At 38.6% G+C, this 22614-nt stretch overlaps 1 protein-coding gene across 5 annotated transcripts in view; it reads right to left on the reverse strand.

Annotated features, from left to right (window-relative positions):
* FAM13B (family with sequence similarity 13 member B) overlaps window positions 1-22614 on the reverse strand; it is an 89669-nt gene that overhangs the window by 42213 nt on the left and 24842 nt on the right. For all 5 annotated transcript variants that reach the window (XM_024247213.3, XM_054556573.2, XM_024247211.3 and 2 more), the window contains 2 exons: window positions 22093-22234; window positions 18088-18248 (listed from right to left, as the gene is read on the reverse strand). In XM_024247213.3, the coding sequence (XP_024102981.1) occupies window positions 18088-18248; window positions 22093-22234 (303 nt within the window). The remainder of the gene's footprint in view (window positions 1-18087; window positions 18249-22092; window positions 22235-22614) is intronic.

Consider the following 22614-nt stretch of genomic DNA (forward strand, 5'->3'; position numbering starts at 1 on the left):
TGAAGCTCAAAGATGTTAATTAACTTGGCCAAATGCATACGGCCATGGGTTGGGTACCCCAAAGCCCCTGCTATTAACAAAGATGCTCTACTGCCTTCTACAACAAAAAAAAGTGACTAAAAACAAAAATACACACACCACAGCATGAGCACCTCTCACAGATGATGAATCTAATTTTCTAAAGAAACTATTTTTCACACAAAAAGACCCCCAAATATATATACTTGTGGGGGTGAGAGTGGGACAACTACTTTCTCTGGTGCTCAGTTGGAGAAAAACTGATCGATTTCCAAAGCTGGAGGGAAAATTAGTTGTACTGGATTTAAGAGAACAGTAGTATTAGCTGTTCATGAATATAGGTAATTTTTTAAAAATCATTTATCAGATAAAAGATAAGGTATGTTTAAATGGCACTGTGTGCCTAAGCACATCATCACAGCCAACACTTAGCCATACGGAGGAGTGACCCTGCCTTCTTGACCTGAACACCGCATCTGTAGCTACCTCGTCATTTTTTAAATGTAAATTAGTTTTACGAAGATCCTCCAAAATGTGGCAATACAATCTCTAACCAAAATGCAGAACAAATGCTATCAAGTTAGTATTGTCAGGATCCACTGCAGAAAACCAAATGAGTATCATTTACCATTCATTCACTCAGCAATCTTCATGTCTCTCAGTAGCAAAGTGAACAAATGCTTTATCAAACAACAGCAAGCTCTCTTGGTCTGACACACATAACCCATCCTACATATAAAAATATTTTTTGTTAACTGCCAGTATCATGCTAGTTTCCAATGAATGGATTATTTTTGGTTCTAAAGGCCTTCATGCCGATCATCTCCAGGGAAGTGTTTACCAATATTCTTACTTAAAGATTTTTCTGGCTAGGTGTAGTGGTTCATGCCTGTAATCCCAGCACTTTGGGAGACCAAAGCTGGAGGTTCACTTGAAACCAGGAATTCAAGACCAGCCTGGGCAACATAGCGAGATCCCATCTCTACAAAAAAAATAAAAATCAGCCAGGCATGATGATGGTGCATGCCTGTAGTCCTAGCTACTTAGGAGGCTGAGGCAGGAAGATCGCTTGAGCCCAGGGAGGTTGCAGTGAGCTGTGATCGTGCCACTGCACTCCTGCCTGGGTGATAGAAAGACACCCTGTCTCAAAAAAAAGAAAGAAAAATAAAACAACTAAAGTTTTTTGGAACTTCATTTCTGAAATCCAAAAAAGCTGGGGGGAAAACCCCAAAACATGGTACAAAGAAGAGTGTAGCCGTCATCAGTTTATTTCTAGTGGTTTCCTGTGAGCTAAAAGTTAAATATTTATTGACTTCTGTAGAAAAAAAACAAAAAGTAAAAAGATAAATGAGGCTTTCCCTAAAGAGTCTTAACGTCAACTAGGATATTAAATCATTTTCTGATATTTTGCTCTAATAAACTATTGCTTACATTTTTACATTTCGGTTATCAGCTGCTATTAAATTACAAAAGTTAAATCTTTATGTGGTGCAATCTGTTTTATTTTCCTTGGTAATATTTGCAATCTCTACTAAACTTAGATGATTCCTTGCCTATCGAGAAATATTCATTTTATTTTTAATATCTAATTATAATCCACTGACAATGTGGCATACTGAATGGTGTGGGGAAAAATCTATAAATTGAACACTCTTAGCCATTTAATTTGTGATCTCTGGTGAGCTTTTGCTTTATCTTATACCAAATTCTGAAGAAGCGCTCTAATTCTCAACTACTTACTTCATCAGTCTGTTACTAAAGCTTTATATAATGTTTTAATTCTTGGTAGGGCTTATATCCTCTCTGTTCTTTCTCAGATTTGCCCTTGTTAGTTATCTGCTCATTTTCCCAGAGGAATTTTCTCACCCTTTTTCATCAGATTAGATTATCAATAAAATACTAGTAGGTAAATGGATACAAGATATTTCATAAAGAATTAAATAACCAAAAAGAAAAATAATCAACCTAACTAGATATACAAGTTTAAAATAAGGAGCCAGGTGCCGGTGGCTCATGCCTCAAGTCCCAGCTACTCAGGAAGCTGAGTCAGGAGGATCACTTGAGCCCAGGAGTTTGAGGCCACCCTGGGCAACATAGCGAGACCCCCATCTCAAAAAAAAATAAACAAATAAGGATTAAAATAAAATTTATATATATTTCTGCTGATGTCAATATAGTATATTGATAAAGGCTATGAAACTGGCATGCATGTTGCTAGTGGGAAGGTTAATGAGTAAAAATTTCTTACGGAAATCTATTTAGTAATGCATTTCAAAGAGCTCTAAAAATGTGCATGCACTTTGACTCAGAAAGTCTGAGACTCTATCAAAAAGGGTTTATCAAATCTACCACAATCTATCCTAGATACAAAAGGGGAGGATGGATTTTATACCATAAAGTATTCTCCATAGCATTTTTCCAATATTATAAAACTTCTCAAAAATACAGAAAAGTGAAAATAAACTGTATAAGAACACCTATAGCCCCAACATTTAGAGTCTATAATTAACATTTTACTATATTTGCAGAATTATTTTTAAGAAAGAAATATCAGCAAATGAATATATAAAATGGACCAGGATACATACAATGGACTGTTGTGAAATCATTGGTGCTCATTAAGATTAGAAAATAATACCAGAAATTGTTTTTATATGTGCAAGCATAAACAATGTGTGCAACTATGTACCAAAATGGCTCCATTTAATAATGTGTTTTTATAACTATAAACAAAGGCAAATATACTAAGCCAGAATTTGGGAGCTTTCTTATAGCATCTCTAGAGCAGGGATGTCATCCATGGACCACTTGTATCAGAATCTCCTGAAGTGACAGTGTTATTTTGTTGGAATCTGTACTTTATCCCAAACCTCAAATACCATAAAGCCAAAGTAAATAAAATAGTATGGCACCCACACAAAAAAACAGGTAGACAGAAAAGAAAAACAACCATCATATACACTTCATTTAGAACAAAAGGTGGTGTACAGAAAGCAGGGAAATGGCAGTGTTTTCAAAAATGAATGCGATACAATTTGGTATCCATATGGAAAAAGTTAACTTGGCCCCGACCTCACACATGAGAGATAAAATCAATTCTGGGTAGATTGTAGATCTAAACATGAAAGGTAAAATAATAAAGCTGTAAGAAGTAATGTGGAAATGTTTACTTAGGAAAAGATTTCTTAAACATGACACAAAAAGCATTAACCACAGGAGGAAAAGAGTGATAAATCTGATTAAAATTAGCAACTTTTTTTTGAGACAGGGTCTCACTTTGTCACCCAGGCTAGAGTGCAGTGGCACAAAGCTCACTACAGCCTCCATGTCCCCGTGTCAAGGGATTCTCCTGCCTCAGACCGCCAAGTAGGTAGGACTACAGGCACATGCCCGCTAACTTTTGTAATTTTTCTAGAGGCAGGGTTTCACCATGTTGCCCAGGCTGGTCTCAAACTCCAGAGCTCAAGTGATCTTCCCGCCTCAGCTTCTGCAAGTGCTAGGATTACAGGTGTGAGCCATCATGCGCAGCCAGGAACTATTTTTTATATAATAAAAAATAATAAAATTTTTAAAACCTATTTTTAATATAATATATATTTTTAAAGTCTCCTGACAAAGAATTGAAAAAAAAAAAAAAAAAACGCCAGGCGCAGTGGCTCATGCCTGTAATCCCAGCACTTTGGGAGGCTGAGGCGGGCAGATCACCTGAGGTTGGGAGTTCGAGGCCAGCCTGACCAACATGGAGAAACCCCGTTTCTACTAAAAATACAAAAATTAGCTGGGCATGGTGACCACGCATGCCTGTAATCCCAGCTACTCGAGAGGCTGAGGCAGGGGAATCACTTGAACCTGGCAGGAAGAGGTGGTGGTGAGTCGAGATCATGCCATTGCACTCTAGCCTGGGCAACAAGAGCGAAATTCTGTCTCAAAACAAACAAACAAACAAAAAAAAACACATAAAAACCTCCAATGAACCACTAAAGTTCACAAAAGTAGGAATCAGCCAAAACACACATGAAAAAGGGGAGGGCTCTTATTAAAGTGACAATGAAATACTGTTATATGCTCACAAGATTAGTTAACGCCAAGTGTTGGCAAGGATGTGAAACAACTGTCACACACTGTTAGTAGGGATGTAAACTGGAATAAGTACGTTGGATAATTAGGGAATACTTACTAAAACTGAAGACAGGTATTATGTCTTCATCTGCATGCACATGTACACTAGAAGATGTGTATAAGAATGTATATAACACTACTATTAATAATAGTCACAAAGTAAAAAAATTGAATTATCCACCAACAGCAAAATGGAAATTGTGGTGTAATCATACAAGAGGATACTTTACAACAATGATATGAGCCACAGTGACATGCAGCAGCATGGATAAATCTCAAACTTACAGAGTGAAAAAAACCACTGTTCAGTGAAAGAAACCAGACCAAGAATTTACATATAATCTGATTTCATTTTCATAAAGCTCTAAAACATACAAGGAAGTGATTGCTATAATGTCCACATAGTAATCACCTTAGTAGGGAGGGAGGGGATCAGGATTTTGAGAGCTACTGGGGTGCTGTCACAGTTTATTCACAGATGTGTGTGGTTACAAGGATACTTGCTTCTAACTTGTTTTGCTATACATTTACTTTATGCCCATTTCTGTAGTATGATTTACTTTCCAATACAAAATGAGGCCAGCCACGGCGGCTCATGCCTGTAATCCCAGCACTTCAGGAGGCTAGGGCAGAGGATAACTTGAGGCCAGGAGTTTGAGGCCAGCCTGGGCAACACAGCAAAACCCCATCTATTTTTTTAATTAAAAAATTAATTTTTTAAAAAAGCAAAGAGGCTGGGCATGGTGGCTCATGCCTATAATCCAGCACTTTGGGAGGCTGAGGCGGGCAGATCACTTGAGGTCAAGAGTTCGAGAGCAGCCGGGCCTACACAGTGAAACCCCGTATCTACTAAAAAAAATACAGAAAAATTAGCTAGGCATGGTGGTGCGCGCCTGTAGTTCCAGTTACTCGGGAGGCTGAGGCAGGAGAATCGCTTGAACCCGGGAGGCAGAGGTCACAGTGAGCTGAGATCGCACCACTGCACTCCAGCCTGGGTGACAGAGCAAGACTCCGTCTCAAAATAAATAAATAAATAGAATAGAATAAAACAAGGAAAGAAGCTTTTTAAAAAGGTAGATTCCAAGTTCCCACTCCAAATCTCTAAAGTAGGGCCCAAGAGTCTACATTTTTAACAAATGCCAATGATGATTCTTATCCATAGTAGTAAGTTTGAGAAACACTGGCCTAGGTCTATATCTAGCCTCCAAGAAGAATAAAGTTTAATAAAATTTCTAGTTATTCAAAGGAGCCAAAAAGAGGCAAAAGTTCCAGTGGTCTTAAATTGAATAGATCACAAGGTAGTTGATCTTTTTTGCTTCCTATCCCTTTTAATTGCTACTGAAAACTAAAAGTACATATAAAAGTAGTGATCAGCAAGCTCAATTATTACTGCAAGAGTAAAGATTCTTTAGCCCTGAAGAATATGCTGGTACAATCAAATAAACAGCTCCTTTTAATAAGGAGCCTCCCACCAGCCATAGTAAACAAATCAAATAAATAGATTTTGTACTTTAAGAGTCAGGTTGTCACCCACAAGGCTACATACAAAATGAATTGTACAACTTTGTTCTCTGAGCTTCTGAAGGACAAAAAGGACTTAGCTTTCAGATTTCACAGATTTTAATTATTCTTTATTTTCATACTTTAGTCAAATCCTGTGGGTAAAAAGCCCTGATATATCAGCCAGGGCTCACACACACCAATAGATATAAAAAAGATATATCAATATAGATATGCATCTGCAGCTAAAATATATAGATATCACAGGGATGTGAGAGCTAAAATAAAGACACAAGAAAAATAACTGCTGAGAAATTTCAGGTCAAGTTACATAGGTACTACAGGCAGATGCCATAAAGACCACCTAAAAATGCTAATTGTATTCATTAAACCCCTAGACAAGGAAGACTTGACTAGAAAGACAAACAATAAATCACAGGGGACATATATATTTTAAAGTCATCAGTCAAGCATAACATTGAAGACTACAGTCATTCCCTGACATTTTATCCCTTCTGCTATTAACTCTATTTTCAAATCTGCCTACTATGACATAATCATCTTGAGAACATAAGATCAATCTTGCAACCACTTACTCCGGTCACTAATATTTTGTATCCAAATAAAATAAGAAAATACTATTATTTTAATTTCCCAATTGTAAATATTTAATGCTACAAACGATATTTCAATAAAGTACTGCAGTTCAGCCTCAACTAACTCTGGTAAAGATCACTTTACCTGTGCAACAGAGCCTTGGAAACCATTCTGAATACCCTGGCATCTTCCAACAAAAACATCAGGTAAAGACTTCATTGAAAGCACAGTAAAGGAAGGTGATGGGCTTATAAAAACTGCTGAGCAATTATTAGTGCTGAGTCCTACACACAGTAGAGCTGTGCTACACTCTGCAGTTTAAACGGAAGCAGACTGCAACATGAGGTCACTACTGACAAAGAGGTACCCAATCAAGAGTCTACAATTTTTTTCCTCATTACTTTGCAACTTTTCAGGAGGTGGACAAAGAGGAACAAACTTTTTAATCTAGCTAGACTTCTCTCAAAAATATATAAGCCTAATCCAACATAAGTGGAGAAACCAATCTGTTTTCATTAATCAAACTACTATATCCAGGGACATAAATTATAAATATGAAATTACTAAAATATGCAAAATAGGTAGAGTGCTATTGTTCAATTATCCAATTTAAGAAAAGCATTTATGGTTAACTTTTCAAGTCTAAAAATTGGATAGCTTCCAGATAAGTCATGCTAGAACTATACCAAAATTACCATTTAAAAAACTATGGTTTCGAAAAATAAACATATAAAACAAAACAAAAATAATAATTTCATGCTCCTTTAAAACCAAAAGCAAAAATCTTTTCCTTACTTTCCCCATCAACTTTATACTTTATACCTATGACAAGAGTATAGCAAAAGATTTCTCACTGTTACAAAGTTAGTCAATAAGTTATATATAACAAGTCTTTAAAATATCAAATGCATCATTTACAGGAGAGGGAAAAGAGGGAGAGAACCTGTCAATATTTATTATGTGCTAGTACTTAAAACTTTTTTTTTTTTAACTCTAATAAAACTTCCTCATAACCCAGAGCATAAATTCTACTTGTTACTGCCCAACATTTCTGGTACTTCCACCAAAGTATGACTTCCTTTTTACACTCAAGTGGAACCTGGACACTGAAAATGTGAACTGATAAAATCTGTCAACTGAAATATTTTGCAAACTATATGACTCAATGATGGAAAAAAAGAAAAAAGATACTACTACAGTTCGCATACCCCTCTAGTCAACTGAAGGCATTTTTCTCAATAACAGGGGATCCACAGAATGAAGTGGAAACCAGTTTGTTTTGTTTTTTGTTTTTTTTGAGACTGAGTCTTGCACTCTCACCCAGGCTGGAGTGCAGTGGCACGATCTTGGCTCACTGCAAGCTCTGCCTCCCAGGTTAACGCCATTCTCCTGCCTCAGGCTCCCGAACAGCTGGGACTACAGGCGCCGGCCACCACGCCCGCCTAATTTTTTTTTTTTGTATTTTTAGTAGAGACAGGGTTTCACCATGTTAGCCAGGATGGTCTCGATCTCCTGACCTTGTGATCTGCCCGTCTCAGCCTCCCAAAGTGCTGGGATTACAGGCGTGAGCCACGGCGCCCGGCCAGAAACCAGTCTTAAAACCCTAAACCCATGGCTCTTCCTAAATCACTTACACCTTCTTTCCTGCACCTCATCTAAAATTGAACCATCAGAAACCAATGAACTCACAAGAATGAAGCCCTAGCATCAGCAACCCACAAAGAGAGTTTCAATTTTTCATCTTTCTTTTTTTTTTTTTTGGAGATGGAGTCTCACCCTGTCACCCAGACTGGAGTGCAATGGTGCAATCTCAGCTCACTGAAACCTCCGCCTTCCACGTTCAAGCAATTCTCCTGCCTCACTCTCCCAAGTAGCTGCGATTACAGGCGCTCGCCAACATGACCTGCTAATTTTTTGTATCTTTAGTACAGATGGGGTTTCACCATGTTGGCCAGGCTGGTCTCGAACTCCTGACCTCGTGATCCACCGTCCTTGGCCTCCCAAAGTGCTGGATTACTGGCATGAGCCACTGCGCCCAGCCCAATTTTTCATCTTTCTAAATTGAGTTTTAGCAAGGCATCAGAAGCACAACTTTAAATGAACTTTATAACACAAAGTAATTTTTTTTGGCTTGTGATTTCTTAAGCATGAGCATAAATTAAAAATTACCTAAACCTCAAGCCAAAATAAACTTTCCCAATACAACACAGGAAAAAGATTATATAGCACAGGGAAGAAAAGGTAAAAGCTCTTTTAGAACTCTCCTTTCTCTCTTCACATTTTTTAAAGGTAAAAATTCCCCTAAAATTTGTACATTTAAATATAAAGCTAAATGAGAACGGGTGCCGTGGCTCACACCTGTAATCCCAGCTCTTTGGGAGGCTGAGGCAGGTGGATCACGAGGCCAGGAGTTCAAGGCCAGCCTGGCCAACATGGTGAAACCCCGTCTCTACTAAAATTACAAAAAATTAGCTGGGCGTGGTGGCAGGCACCTGTAATTCCAGCTACTTGGGAGGCTGAGGCAGGAGAATCACTTGAACCTGGGAGGCGGAAGTTGCGGTGAGCTGAGATTGTGCCATTGCACTCTAGCCTAGACAACAAGAGCGAAACTCCATCTCAAAAAATATATATATATAAAATATATATAAAGCTAAATGATAAACATGTGTATATAAAACAACAATTTAGAAACAATCTTGAGATTTCCAGGGACTTCATGGATAAGACTGAACCTCAGGATCAATCAAACAAAACTACTGCTTTTTCATGCACCCTAGGCTGCTCACGCCCCAAACTCCACCATTTTTTCTACTCTGAAGATAGCTTATATCTTAACAAAACATAGCTAATGACAACTGCAGAAATAACAAGATACATGAACAGACCAATCAATAAAACTCACGCACAAACATTTAAACCACTGGTTCTCAAAAAGGTCTATAAACCTGAGAGTCTTCGAAACCCTTTCTATGAAACAGTTAGAAGTACCTTCATACGTATGCCTTTTTCACTGTGCTGACATTTGCATGTTTTCAAAATTTTTAAATTGGGAGGCCATCAGGCTGAGATGGCTCCAGTGCCTTGGCTTCCTACATAAGTGAACTGAAACCCAATGTCAACAGTAAGATGACTAATCAAAACCCACCAACTAACCTCTAACTAGGAACTTTCCACTGTATCATATCCAAATAAGGCAAATGCCTACCCAATCAAGTTACTTCTTTACTTCTGCTTTCAGCCTATAAAAGCCCCAATGCTCAGGCTGCTAAAGTGGAGCACTCTGAACCTCCTCTGGTTTTGACTGCTGCCTGATTCATGAATCCTTTAATGCTCAAATAAACTTAAAATTGTTGTTTAAAGTTTTCAACAATGATGATGCAAAATCAATGGTAGAAAAAGCTGCTTGTGGTCTTAGCATAAGTCCAGGCAAGTAATACTGTGGCCACTGCATTCTTCCTCACCAGCCACTTGAAACTTTTTAAAAAGGTGCCAGTCCGTGATGGAGAAGCAGAAACCAATGATTAATTTCATCTTACTCCTTGAGTACATTTCTTTTTTAATATTCAGTGTAAACGGGAAGTACTCATAAAGCACTTCTGCTGCATAGCTTATCTTGTTAGAGTTGGGAGCTAAACTAATCACTTTTATTACAGAATACCATTTTTACTTGAAAGATAGACTAACGTCTAAACCATGGTTATTAGGACTTGAACACTGGCAGACATTTTCTCAAAAACGACTAAGACTCTAACTTTAAGAAAAACTGACAATATAAAATTTGAATTTTCAAGCAAAAATCAAAATTCTGGAAAATCTGTATCCTCCTCCATAAGCTCAAAAACACCTGACTACTTAAAGATGCTTCTGATGCAATCAACAGTGATATTAAAGAATGTGAACTTTAACAAATGTGCCAACATCTGGAAGATCTACAGAACTCAGTGAAGCAATCTTTTCCAAATGACCAATATACCATATCCCATCCCCATCATGGTCCTCTTCCCTGGGTCACAGGGGCAGCCCCATCCTTTGAACGGTGGAGGTAGCCACCCCTAGGGCTCACACACACTGCTCTGGTAGAGATGGTGCTGCCTGTTATCACACCAGAGCCATACCTAAAGTGGCAGAAGAGTATGGTGCCAGGCATAATGGAATCTTGCCAAGGTTCCCCATCATTGGTGGCCCCTCCTTTGCATTTAGGGCCTCCTCGCAGGCCCTGGCACTCAAGGCCTGTAATTGATTTCTGAATTGCCTTCAGGGTCTTTTTTTTTTTTTTTTTTTTTTGAGACAGGGTCCCACTTAGTTGCCCAGGCTGGAGTGCAGTGGTGCAATCATGGCTCACTGTAGCCTGAACCTCCCATGCTCAAGCAATCCTCCCACCTCAGCCTCTTGAGTCACTGGGACCACAAGCACACGACACTACACCCAGCTCATTTAAAAAAATTTTTTGGCTAGGCACGGTGGCTCATGCCTGTAATCCCAGCACTTTGGGAGGCTGAAGTGGGCAGATCACAAGGTCAGGAGTTCGAGACCAGCCTGGCCAACATGGTGAAACCCCATCTCTACTAAAAATACAAAAATTAGCCAGGTGTGGTGGTGCGCACCTGTAGTCCCAGCTACTCAGGAGGCTGAGGCAGAAGAATCGCTTGAACCCAGGAGGCGGAGGCTGCAGTGAGCCGAGATCACACCACTGCACTCCAGCCTGGGTGACAGAGCAAGACCTTCCAGCCTCTATCCATTACCCAGTTTCAAAGCAACTTCCATATTTTAGGTATTTGTTACAGTAACACCCACTCCTCAGCACCAATTTTCTTAGTCCATTCACGTTACTATAACAAAATGCCATACACTAGGAAACAACAGAAATTTATTTCTCACAGTTGTAGAGGCTGAGAAGTCTGAGATCAAGGCAGCAGCAGATTCAGTGTCTGGTGAGGGCCCACTGATAGACTTTTCACTGTGTTACCACTGAGTGAAAGGGGTAAGAAGTCTTCTCTCAGGCTTTTTATAAGGGTTCTAGTCTAATTCATGAGGGCTCCACCCCCATGGCCTAATAACCTCCCAAAGGCCCCACTTCCTAATACGAAAACTTCCAGATCATAGCAGCAACAGATTAAATGCAGAAGAAAATGTAAGAATCCTTCACGATAGAAATTCAAGAGGTTTGCAAAAATGTAAAACATTGCCACTAAAAAAGTTTAGGGAATCAGAAAACACAATTACTTTTCATTTAAAAAAAAACTACACTAATATGTGATAGGTTTATTGTTACTTTAAGAAACTAAATAAGGCCCAGTAATCCCAGCACTTTAAGGAGACTAAGGCTGGAGAATCACTTGTGCCCGGGAGCTTGAGACTGGCCTGGGCAACATAACGAGACCTTGTATTTACAACAAATATAAAATATTAGTCAGGCGTGGTGTTGCATGCCTGTAGTCCTAGCTATTCATCAAGCTGAGGTGGGAGGATTGCTTGAGCCTGAAAGGTCAAGGCTATAGGGAGTCATGATCATGTCACTGCACTGCAGCCTGGGCGACACAGCAAGACCCTGTCTCAAAAAAATAAAAAATTAACTAAATAATTTTTTCTCAGTTTTAATTCCTAATATAAACACTAATAGATATAACAAACTGAAACAAAAGTTCTTTAGGGTGCCCAATCATTTTTAAGTGTGTAAGGGGATTGTATAACCAAAATATCTGAGAAGCACTAACTTAAAACTAATAAAGGAGAAAGAATTCATTAATAAAAATCCACAAGGTCATAAATAGTTACATTTTAGCTACAAACAGAAGCACCCAGGCCGGGAATGGTGGCTTATGCCTATAATCAATCCCAACACTTTGGGAGGCCGAAGTAGGCAGATCACTTGAAGCCAGGAGTTCGAGACCAGCCTGGCCAACATGGTGAAACCCCATCTCCATTAAAATTACAAAAATTAGTCAGGTGTGGTGGCACATATCTGTAGACCCAGCTACTTGGGTGGCTGAGGCGCAATAATCCCTTGAACTCTGAAAGCAGAGGTTGCAGTGAGCCAAGATTGTGCCACTGCCCTCCAGCCTGGGCGACAGAGCAAGACACTGTCTCAAAAAAAAAAAAAAAAAAAGCATCTTTCCAAACTACAACTTGGCAAAGAAATACTCCCTGTAGTTAAATATTCTCAGTTTTTATTTCTAATATGGTAAATACCAACAAGTATAGTCCACATTAACATAAGCTCATTGGGGTCCTCAATAACTTTTTATAAGGGTACTAATGTTTGAGACCAAAAGTTTGAGAATTGCTAATTTAAATCCTCCCCCAAGTGTTTATTTCTCTTAGGATTCCAACATACTTTCCTAGGCTACTTCTGAAGAGAAATACAAAGCAGGCTACCTAATATTTCCAATAAATGTTTGCAAATTACTTCATAGGAATACTCAAAAAGATGACATGTTAATTACTAAAAGTTCAATCTCCAGTTTCAAATTCATTAAGAGCTCCCTATATACTAGGCCCTATGAATTCTAGGGAAATTTCTCCCTGACTTTCCTTTCATCCAAGGTAGATAATCAAACAATATATTTTATATTTCTTCTGTCTCAGAACACTGACACATTTGCTATATATGTAATTTTAATCATATTAAATTGAACATTCAAGAAAATTCCATCTTGCTTCTAAAGCTCCACTTATTCAACATGTAATACTTTACTGAGTGCCTATTCTTTAGCAGGCACTATCCTAAGTGTTATAAATACATGAATAAACATAATCCTGCTGTCTCATGGTTTACTTTCTAGTGCTGGAAGATAGACAATAACAATAATAAACATATGTTAGATGGTTATAACAGTTATGGACAAAATAGAACAGGGTAAGGGAGATCAAGAATGGAGGATGAGGAGGTTATCACTGATATAGTGACATTTGAGCAAAGAATTGAACATACTGAGAGAACCATGCAGCTATCCAGGGGCACATCTATCCATAAAGAAGAACAGTCCAGTGCAAAGGCTCAAGTAGAACATGACTGGTGAATTAAAGAATTCTGTTATGGCCAAAGGAGAATGACCAAAGAGAGAGCAGGCAAGAGATAAAGGAAAAAAGGGTACAGCAGTTAGGGGTGGGATGGGGCAGACTACGTATATAGAACCTTACAGGCCATTTAAGAATTTTGGCTCCTTCAATAGAGAGACATTAAAGGGATTTAACCAAAGGAATGAAACGCTCTTACCTTTCTGAAGAGTTCAGAGAAAAATAATATAATAAATGATCTTAGTTTTTTAAAACAACGGACATGTTATACTAACGAAATCAGCTAGACTCAGCAAAGTACTTTTATAATTTATAAGAAACAAGAATAAAAAGCTTAAGTGGATGGCTGGGGATTAGAAATAATATACTTCAATGGGAGCTGGGTGCAGTGGCTCACACCTGTTATCCCAACACTTTGAAAGGCCGAGACGGGTGGATCACTAGAGATCAGGAGTTCAAGAGACCAGCCTGGCCAATGTGGTGAAACCTCGTCTCTACTAAAAATACAAAAATTAGCCAGGCACGGGGTGGGCGCCTGTAATCCCAGCTACAGGAGACTGAGGCAGGAGAATCGAGAACCCCGGAGGCGGAGGTTGCAGTGAGCCGAGATCATGCTACTGCACTCCAGCCCAGCCTGGGCAACAGAGTGAAACTCCATGTGAAAACAAACAAAAAACAAACAGATATCCTTGTTTAGCAGAGACACATGCAAAAATAAATATCTCTAAAAATATATTTAAAAACCTTAATCATTCTTTCTGAAAGGCTGATCAAACACATCTGTTCCCTCTATTTTTTTTTTTTTTTTTTTTTTTTGAGACGGAATCTCACTTTGTCACCCAGGCTGGAGTGCAGGGGCGACGTCTTGGCTCACTGCAAGCTCTGCCTCCCGGTTTCACGCCATTCTCCTGCCTCAGCCTCCCAAGTAGCTGGGAATACAGGCACCCGCCACCACGCCCAGCTAATTTTTTTATTTTAGTAGAGACAGGGTTTCACCATGTTAGCCAGGATGGTCTCGATCTCCTGGCCTCGTGATGCACCCACCTCAGCCTCCCAAAGTGCTAGGATTACAGGTGTGAGCCACCACACTGGGCCTGTTCCCTCTAACTAGCTGTGTGCTTCATTCCACTTCAATTTTTCATTTGCTTATCTCTCATTAAGCACTTATGAAATGGCATGCATTTTTATTTACTTTTAATTTCATAGAGGACACACCTCTAAACATCTTCAATCTTTAGCCTCTATCTCAAGCAGTAATAACATCTGTAAAAATAAGTTGCCATTCAAATAAATGTAAAAATAGGTAATTTATAAAAAATTTTAATATGAGCATCTTTAATAACAAATAGAATATAAATTGAACGCAGTCTGAAGGTACTACACACTGTGGATATTTTTACTTTCAAGAGTAGAGTTAAATTATTAACATTTTCATAAATAAATAAATGTCAACTAAAAAAACAGCAGGTACTTCTACTCTGATGACATGTAAAGGGTTTTATTTACCTGAAAAGTACTATAATGAAGCAATAGATACCACCAATAAAGTAGTCATGGGCACTTTTTAATCTTTATACACTTTATCAGCCAAAACTAAAATAAAAGGGAAATGTATAGGTATTAACTGAAACACATAAATATTACTAAATCTAGAAGACCACAATGGTAGACATTTCTGTTTCTGCTGCCTAATATCCCTACCCCAACATTTTGGTAATAGCCCTGTTTTCCCGTGGGAAACTAGCTCCTTCCTCCATCCCACACAGTCCTCAGACACACATAAATCACAATGACCAGTTCCACGCTGGCCATGGGAATAGACACCTAACTAAATTTAGGGCAGACCCTCTCCCGACCACCCCACAGCTATGTGCTCCAAAGTAGAATAACAGACAGACGGAGGCAGTCAGAACTCTCACAGTAATAGCCACATGCTGAAGAGATTATTCCATGCCTCTGGGTTTCTAAATTTCACAAAGCTGCCCATGTTTTTATCTTTGCATTTCGATTTGCCTGTAGCCCAGAATCCTTCTTATTAATACACTGCTTTTTCTATACTTTAACCAGAATCTGTTTCTAGGAGCTGCAATTAAAGAATCCTAACAACTGGCCAGGCATGGTAGCTCACGCCTGTAATCCCAGCACTTTGGGAGGCTGAGGTGGGCAGATCACCTGAAGTCAGGAGTTTGAGACCAGCCTGGCCAACATGGTGAAACCCCGTCTCTACTAAAAATACAAAAATTAGCCAGCCATGGTGGTGCGGGCCTATAATCCCAGCTAATCGGGAGGCTGAGGCCAGAGAATCGCTTGAACTCAGGAGGTGGAGGATGCAGTGAGCCGAGATCACACCACTGCACTCCAGCCTGGGCAACAGAACGCAACTCCATCTCAAAAAAAAAAACAAAACTGACAACCACTAAATCTCCAATGAATCCTTCTAAAATGACTGTGTTGGAGCAAAGGAGGATCCTCTACAAAACCAGACAGATGATCAAAGAGAAGCTATTAGTAATATGTATTTGAAACCATACTTAGCCTTGCTGGTAATTACATAAATAAAAATATTTAATGAATTCACTTGTCTAAATCAGCACTGTCCAAAAGAAATTCTGCAATGATAGAAATGTTCTATATCTGCACTGTCCAACATGATAGTCACTTGCCACACGTGCGGCTACTGAGCACTTGAAATGTAGGTGGCACAAATACGGAAGGAATTTTACAATTTTATTTAATTTCAGTTCGTTTAAGTTTACATTTAAATACACACAAGTGGCCAGGCACAGTGGCTCACACCTGTAAGCCCACGAGCTCAAGGCCAGCTTGGGTGACATGCCGAAACCCCATCTCTACAAAACATACAAAACCTAGCTGGGCATGGTAGCGAGCACCTGTGGTCCCAGCTACACAGGAGGCTAAGGCAGGAGGACTGCTTGAGCCCAAGAGGTAGAGGCTATACATGAGCTGTGATTGTGCCACTGCACTCCAGACTGGATGACAGAGCGAGAGAACCTGTCATTAAATAATAATAAATACACAGAAGGAGCTAATGGCCACCTTATTGGAGAGCAGAGCTCTAAATTAACAAAATTAGAGGCCAGGTGCAGTGGCTCACTCCTGCAATCCCAGCACTCTGGGAGGCCAAGGCAAGCGGATCAGTTGAGGCCAGGAGTTTGAGACCAGCCTGGCCAACATGGTGAAACTCCATCTCTCCTAAAATACAAAAGTTAGCTGGGCATGGTGATGCGTGCCTATAGTCTCAGCTACTTGGGAAGCTAAGGCATGAGAATCACTTGAACCCGGGAGACAGAGGTTGCAGTGAGCCAAGACTGTGCCACTGCACTCCTGCCTGGGTGACAGAGTGAGGCTCTGGTCTCGAAAAATAATAATTAATTAATTAATTAACAAAATTTAAAACACCCATTTAAATCTATCTTGAGGATCTATTGTAAGGTCCTCAAGAAAACACTGTTAATGACAGGCTAAACTGGGTCACGTCCTTTAAGCAGTCTGGAAATATTTATCAAAAGCCAGAGAAAGGTTCACTCTTCAATTCCAGTAAATTTATCCAAATAATTTAGGAGGAGGAAAAAAGGGCCAAACAACAAAGGTGTTTTTTTTTTTTTAGTAGCAGTACAGTACTGACAAGCTAGCTGAAACAACTCAAAATATCAAGAAAAAAGAATGTTAGAATATAATTAAATATCTGAACATATAGATAATATTTTAATATATAATTAAAATACAGTTAAGAGACCATCAAAAAATAAATTAGAAGGTCATGTAAACACACATAAAAGCAAAAACAGAATGCTAAATCGGGCAACAGAGAGAATAAACATGTTAATATAACAAAATTATGATCATGTTTGAAGAAACCATAGATTAATATAAAGATCCAGAGGCCTACAGAGAAATGTAATAATTGTGTTTAGCAGCATTTAAAATTACTTCATAATTTTCCTAAATGGCAATAGATAGCTCTTCCCTTAGATATTACCAGTTACTTTTAAATGACATTTTGCTTTCTGACTCAAATTATTATTTCCTCTTCTTTTTAACCACCATTCCACTGAACACAAATTAAATGAAAAATATCTAGTGGACTAAATATATAGCTGGATCCTCCTAAGTAGAAAGGGTTAGTAAACCATGGAGCTTTACAGAGAACTAGCATAGAATTTAGCAGACCTAAAGATACATGTGGGGAGTATGACAATGTAAACTGGGTCACATCCTTTAAGTAGTCTGGAAATATTTATCAAAAGTCACAGAAAAGTTCACTCTTTCTCTTGAGTTCTCTAAAGTTTCCTAAATAGCGTGCCCAGTGGTCCCAGCTATGTGCTGGGATAGGGTCTTCAGCCTACCACATTTATCGAATTTACCCAGCATGCCATGTAAATATTATCATTTTGTACATGAAAAGAATTGGAAAGCACTATCTTAATGGATCAGAGTTCCATCCTTACAGCCTAGTTACAACTAATTGTAGCCTGGAAACAGGATACACAAGTCAATTCAGCCACTGTATTCCTTCTCTAACGATGCTACTTCCGGAGGTTCTGAAATTTTATCCAGCCCAATTAATAAGCTAATACAAAACAAACTTTAACAAGAAATATTTGTAAGAGGTTATGTTTTTGAAAAAAGGTATTAACACCAATAACTGAAAATTCCTTAGCAAGACTGTATCTTTAAATTTTACTTCTTGATCTTTTTCACACACAAATGCCAAACTTTCACATATAGTTACAGTTTGTGTTCCTGAGTGCTGGAGTGAGTCTACACTTCGAATGAAATACTCAAAAGCTAAAGTTCATTCAACTGAGCTGTTACCTTGTTGTTGCCGTAACACTATTTGATTCCAGGATGTTTTCAGTCATCCTTAATTGTACCACCTCTGGCATGTCATTTGATTTTTCTGCACCCTCTTCTGGAAGTTCTTCAATATGTTCCAGCTTTTCATCTTCCTCTTCTTCCTCAGAAAGTTCATTAACCTATATAAATAAAAGGAAATTCAGAATTAAAATGTAATGAAACTGTTAACACATCTAAGACATACTATTCTATGAAAATTTTAAACACAAACAACTCATTTTTATTTCCTCATTTCCTAGGAGCAATCTCTCTTATGGAGTAAGTAACTGTCAACTTTCTCATATCAAAATAAAATTGCAACCAGACAAATGTAACATTTTGAAGCAGGATTAGTGTATCACTAGTTGCAAATTAGTATATTAGTATATTGCAAAATTAGTATATCTAGGAATATAAGTAAGCCTGTAAGGTATAGTTAACATTAAGAAAACTTAATTTTCTAACTAGTTTCGTAAATGTAACACAACAGACTTTTAATTGATCTGATTTTCCAGGTACCTTAAACAAGTCATTTTAATACAGTAAGTGTGAAAAAAGAAGGGCAAAAAAAATGTTGCCTTAATATGTTAGCTACATTTTAGAAAATGTCAGCTAACTTCTAAGTGATTCAGATTGAATTATTCATGAAAAGATGGAATCCTATAACAAGGAAGAACTCATATTTTGACCAGTAAGCACAAGTCAAGGTTATAATTATCTTGCTAGCAGGAGCTCTAAAATGTCCTCCATTATCAAATTGGCTACGTAGGTAATCACTAATAAAAAGATACTGAAATATTAGAGAAGGAAAACCAGCAAAATATTTTCAAATGAGTTTTTAAGTTATCCCAAAGAAGAAACTATCTATAGAATTGCTTAATATAAACTAATACTAGTCATTAAAGACTCTGAGCAATAAAAGTATGCTTTTTCTCCATGCTAGAAAAATGCAATAGAAATATCTAGAATAAATGTGTTTACTACTACATGTAACAGTGGTGTTTTTCCTGATGGACAAATACAGTTACTAGAATACTATCAGAAAGTAAAACTGCAACCAAAAGAAAGGTAATTACACTGTGATATTCTATCACACTCCTAATCAACAAGTACAGAGTGCCTATTTTAAAGTATAATACAGGCTGGGTATGGTCGGTGGCTCACACCTATAATCCCAGCACTTTTGAGAGGCTGAGGGGGTTGGAACCCTTGAACCCAGGAGTTCCAGACCAGCCTGGGCAACGTGGTGAAACCCTGTCTCTACAAAAAAGTACAAAAATTAGCCAGGCATGGTGGCATATACTTGTAGTCCCAGCTACTTGAGAGACTGAGGTAGGAGAATCACTTGGGCCCAGGAGGTCAGGGCTGCAGAGAGACATGATTGTGACACTGCACTCCAACCTGGGTGACAGAGTAAGATTCGGTTTCGAAATTAAATAAAGTATAATACAGTAGTCAAAAGCTAGGCCTCAGAGGCAGAAATACCTATATTCACACATCCCTACTTGCCCCTTTCCTGGCAACTTATTTAACTTGTCCAAGTCTTCAGTATAAAATGGAGATGCTATACTAACTACCTCACAGAGCTGGTTGAAAGGATTAATATACGTAAACTCTTCAGCAATGTCTATACATGATAAGCAATAATGCCTATCATTATAACTGAAATTGTTGTCATTTCTTTAATAGCATAGATCCTAGTTTCTACATGTAACATCATTTTTTACATAAATGAAGAGAGCATCCACCATCCAAACTACCTAAAGCAGGAGGTCTCAACCACAGGTCTATCAAGGTCACTAGTCAGATGGGTCACTAAAAAGTTAAAAAGTCATTATTAACAATACTTAGGCCAGGCGCGGTGGCCCATGCCTTTAATCCCAGAACTTTGGGAGGCCGAGGTGGGTGGATCACTTGAGGGCAGAAGATCGAGACCAGCCTGGCCAACATGGCGAAATCCAACCTATACTAAAAATACAAAAATTAGCCGGATGTGGTGGCATGTGCCCGTAATCCCAGCTACTTGGAAGGCTGAGACAGAATTGCCTGAACCCAGGAGGCAGAGGTTGCAGTGAGCCAAGATCGCACCACTGCACTCCAGCCTGGGCAACACAGCAAGACTTCGTCTCAAAAACAAAAACAAAAATAAAAACAAAACAGTTAGTGAACCATTAAGTTCACATGTAAAGTACATGCAACAGATTCTGTATAATTTGTTGTGTTTATAAATGTCTTTCCTAGTCTATCCCACATCATGTATAATGCTAATGAAAAGGACTGAAAAATCACTGGCCTAAGTGATTAACTGAGAGGTAAGATTTCAACACAAAGGTGAAAATCTCCAATGATAGATCAGGTTTTAAAGTAGATCTAATGGGAAATTATCCTCTTTCCCCATCTATGTATTTTATTAACTAGTGAAAGTTGAGAGAATGTACTTAATATCCATCTGGTAATCTAAGCAAGGAAACACTGGCCAAAAAAAAGTTTTCAGAAGTATAAAAGGGGGCCAGGTGCAGTGGCTCATGCTTGTAACCCCAGCACTTTGGGAGGTAGAGGTGGGTGGATCACCTGAGGCCTGGAGTTTGAGACCAGTCTGGCCAACATGGCGAAAGCCTGTCTCTACTAAAAATACAAAAATTAGCCAGGCATGGTGGCAAGCGCCTGTCGTCCCAACTACTCGAGAGGCTGGGGCAGGAGAATTGCTTGAACCTGGGAGACGGGGGTTGCAGTGAGCCAAGATCACACCATTGCACTCCAGCCTGGGTGACAGAGCGAGACTGTCTCAAAAAAAAAAAAAAAAAAAGGTTGGGGCAGGGGTGGGAATTATTGTGGTTGATTAATAAAAGCTTGGCACAACAGCAAACTATCAAAAAAAATTTTTAAAGAAGGCTTTAAAAACTGAGAATAAAAACTTATTCAGTTCACACCTTTTTGGTACAGAGATACTATTATTTTAACATTTTTGTTTGTTTTTAAGATGGAGTCTTGCTCTGTCGGTCAGGCTGAAGTGCAGTGCTACGATCTCGGCTCACTGCAATCTCCGCCTCCCAGGTTCAAACAATTCTCCTGCCTCAGCCTCTCGAGTAGCTGGGATTACAGGCATATGCCCCTATGCCTGGTGAATTTTTATGTTTTTAGTACAGACAGTGTTTCACCATGTAGGCCAGGCTGGTCTCAAACCCCTGACCTCAGCTGATCCACCCACTTCAGCCTCTCACAGTGCTGGGATTACAGGCGTAAGCCACCACGCCTGGCCTATTTTAACATGTAATATCACACTTTTTAAAATCATTTTGTGGGGCCGGGTGTGGTGGCTAACACCTGTAATACCAACACTTTGGAAGGCCAAGGCAGGAGGGCTGGTTGAGACCAAGAGTTCAAGACCAACCTGGGTGACATAACAAGACCCTGTCTCTATAATTAATAAAACCATTTTTTAAAAGATTATAATGTAACCTCAGAAAGAGATTTTAATATTCTAGAGTCACCAGAATTTAAAAATTACCTGCCACTTAAACTATTAATATCCAGATGCTTCCCATTAGTGACAATTATTCTATTGCGTTGATTTGCTGTATTACTGAAGAAAAACTTCAAATTTTTAAAAATGTGTACTGAATCTTTCCCTCTACTTTAAATTTCTCACCCCTTGCCTATATTTCTCTATGCTAGCAGTTTCTCTGCAAAAAACCAAAACACTGCATTATCCTTACAAAATAAACAATAGGAAAAGAAACAAAAAATCTCTACCACATACTCTAATTTTAATGCCTTTTCCTTATTAATAGAATTATGGAGGACAGGATGTTGTTCAGGAAAAAAATCATGAATGTGCCACCTATTGATTACATATAATAACCAAGATAATTACTTCCAGGTCAGTACTTAAATTCCACTTATGTCTGTGGCAAGTCTTTAAGAGCATATTATTCTTAAAAAAAAAAAAAAAAAAAATTATCCCTCCAAATAGAATATTCTCACCTGTTCAGTAATTGAACTTAAATCATTAGATGAAAAATCTTCCTCTTCATTCTCAAAAAACTCATAGTAGTTTTCCAGAAGTCCAGCCATTATCCTGCTCACTATTTCTTGCTCTTTCATATCTTCCACATCTGTGTAAATGCTAAGAATAGAAGTCCAAATTGAATTGCGAGTTCTTAAATCAATCACAGGTAAAGGTAGAAGACAACCAATGAGATACTTTATGAACATGGGCAATTTATGTCACCATTCTGTGCTTCCATTCTCCCATCTGTAAAACCCACCTAATTTGTACCCTGTTCACAAAAATGCTGTAAGAATTAATCATATCTACTATAAAAAATGTTCATCAAGCAACCTACGATCCTTGGGAGACAATATAATGATTCCATTTCACATATCTAATTTTTTTTTTTCTTTTTTATGAAATGGAGTCTCGCTCTGTCGCCCAGGCTGGAGTGCAGTGGTGCGATCTCGGCTCACTGCAAGCTCCGCCTCCCTGGGTTCACGCCATTCTCCTGT

Source organism: Pongo abelii, chromosome 4, assembly GCF_028885655.2.
Source record: "Pongo abelii isolate AG06213 chromosome 4, NHGRI_mPonAbe1-v2.0_pri, whole genome shotgun sequence".
Classification (NCBI taxonomy): domain Eukaryota; kingdom Metazoa; phylum Chordata; class Mammalia; order Primates; family Hominidae; genus Pongo; species Pongo abelii.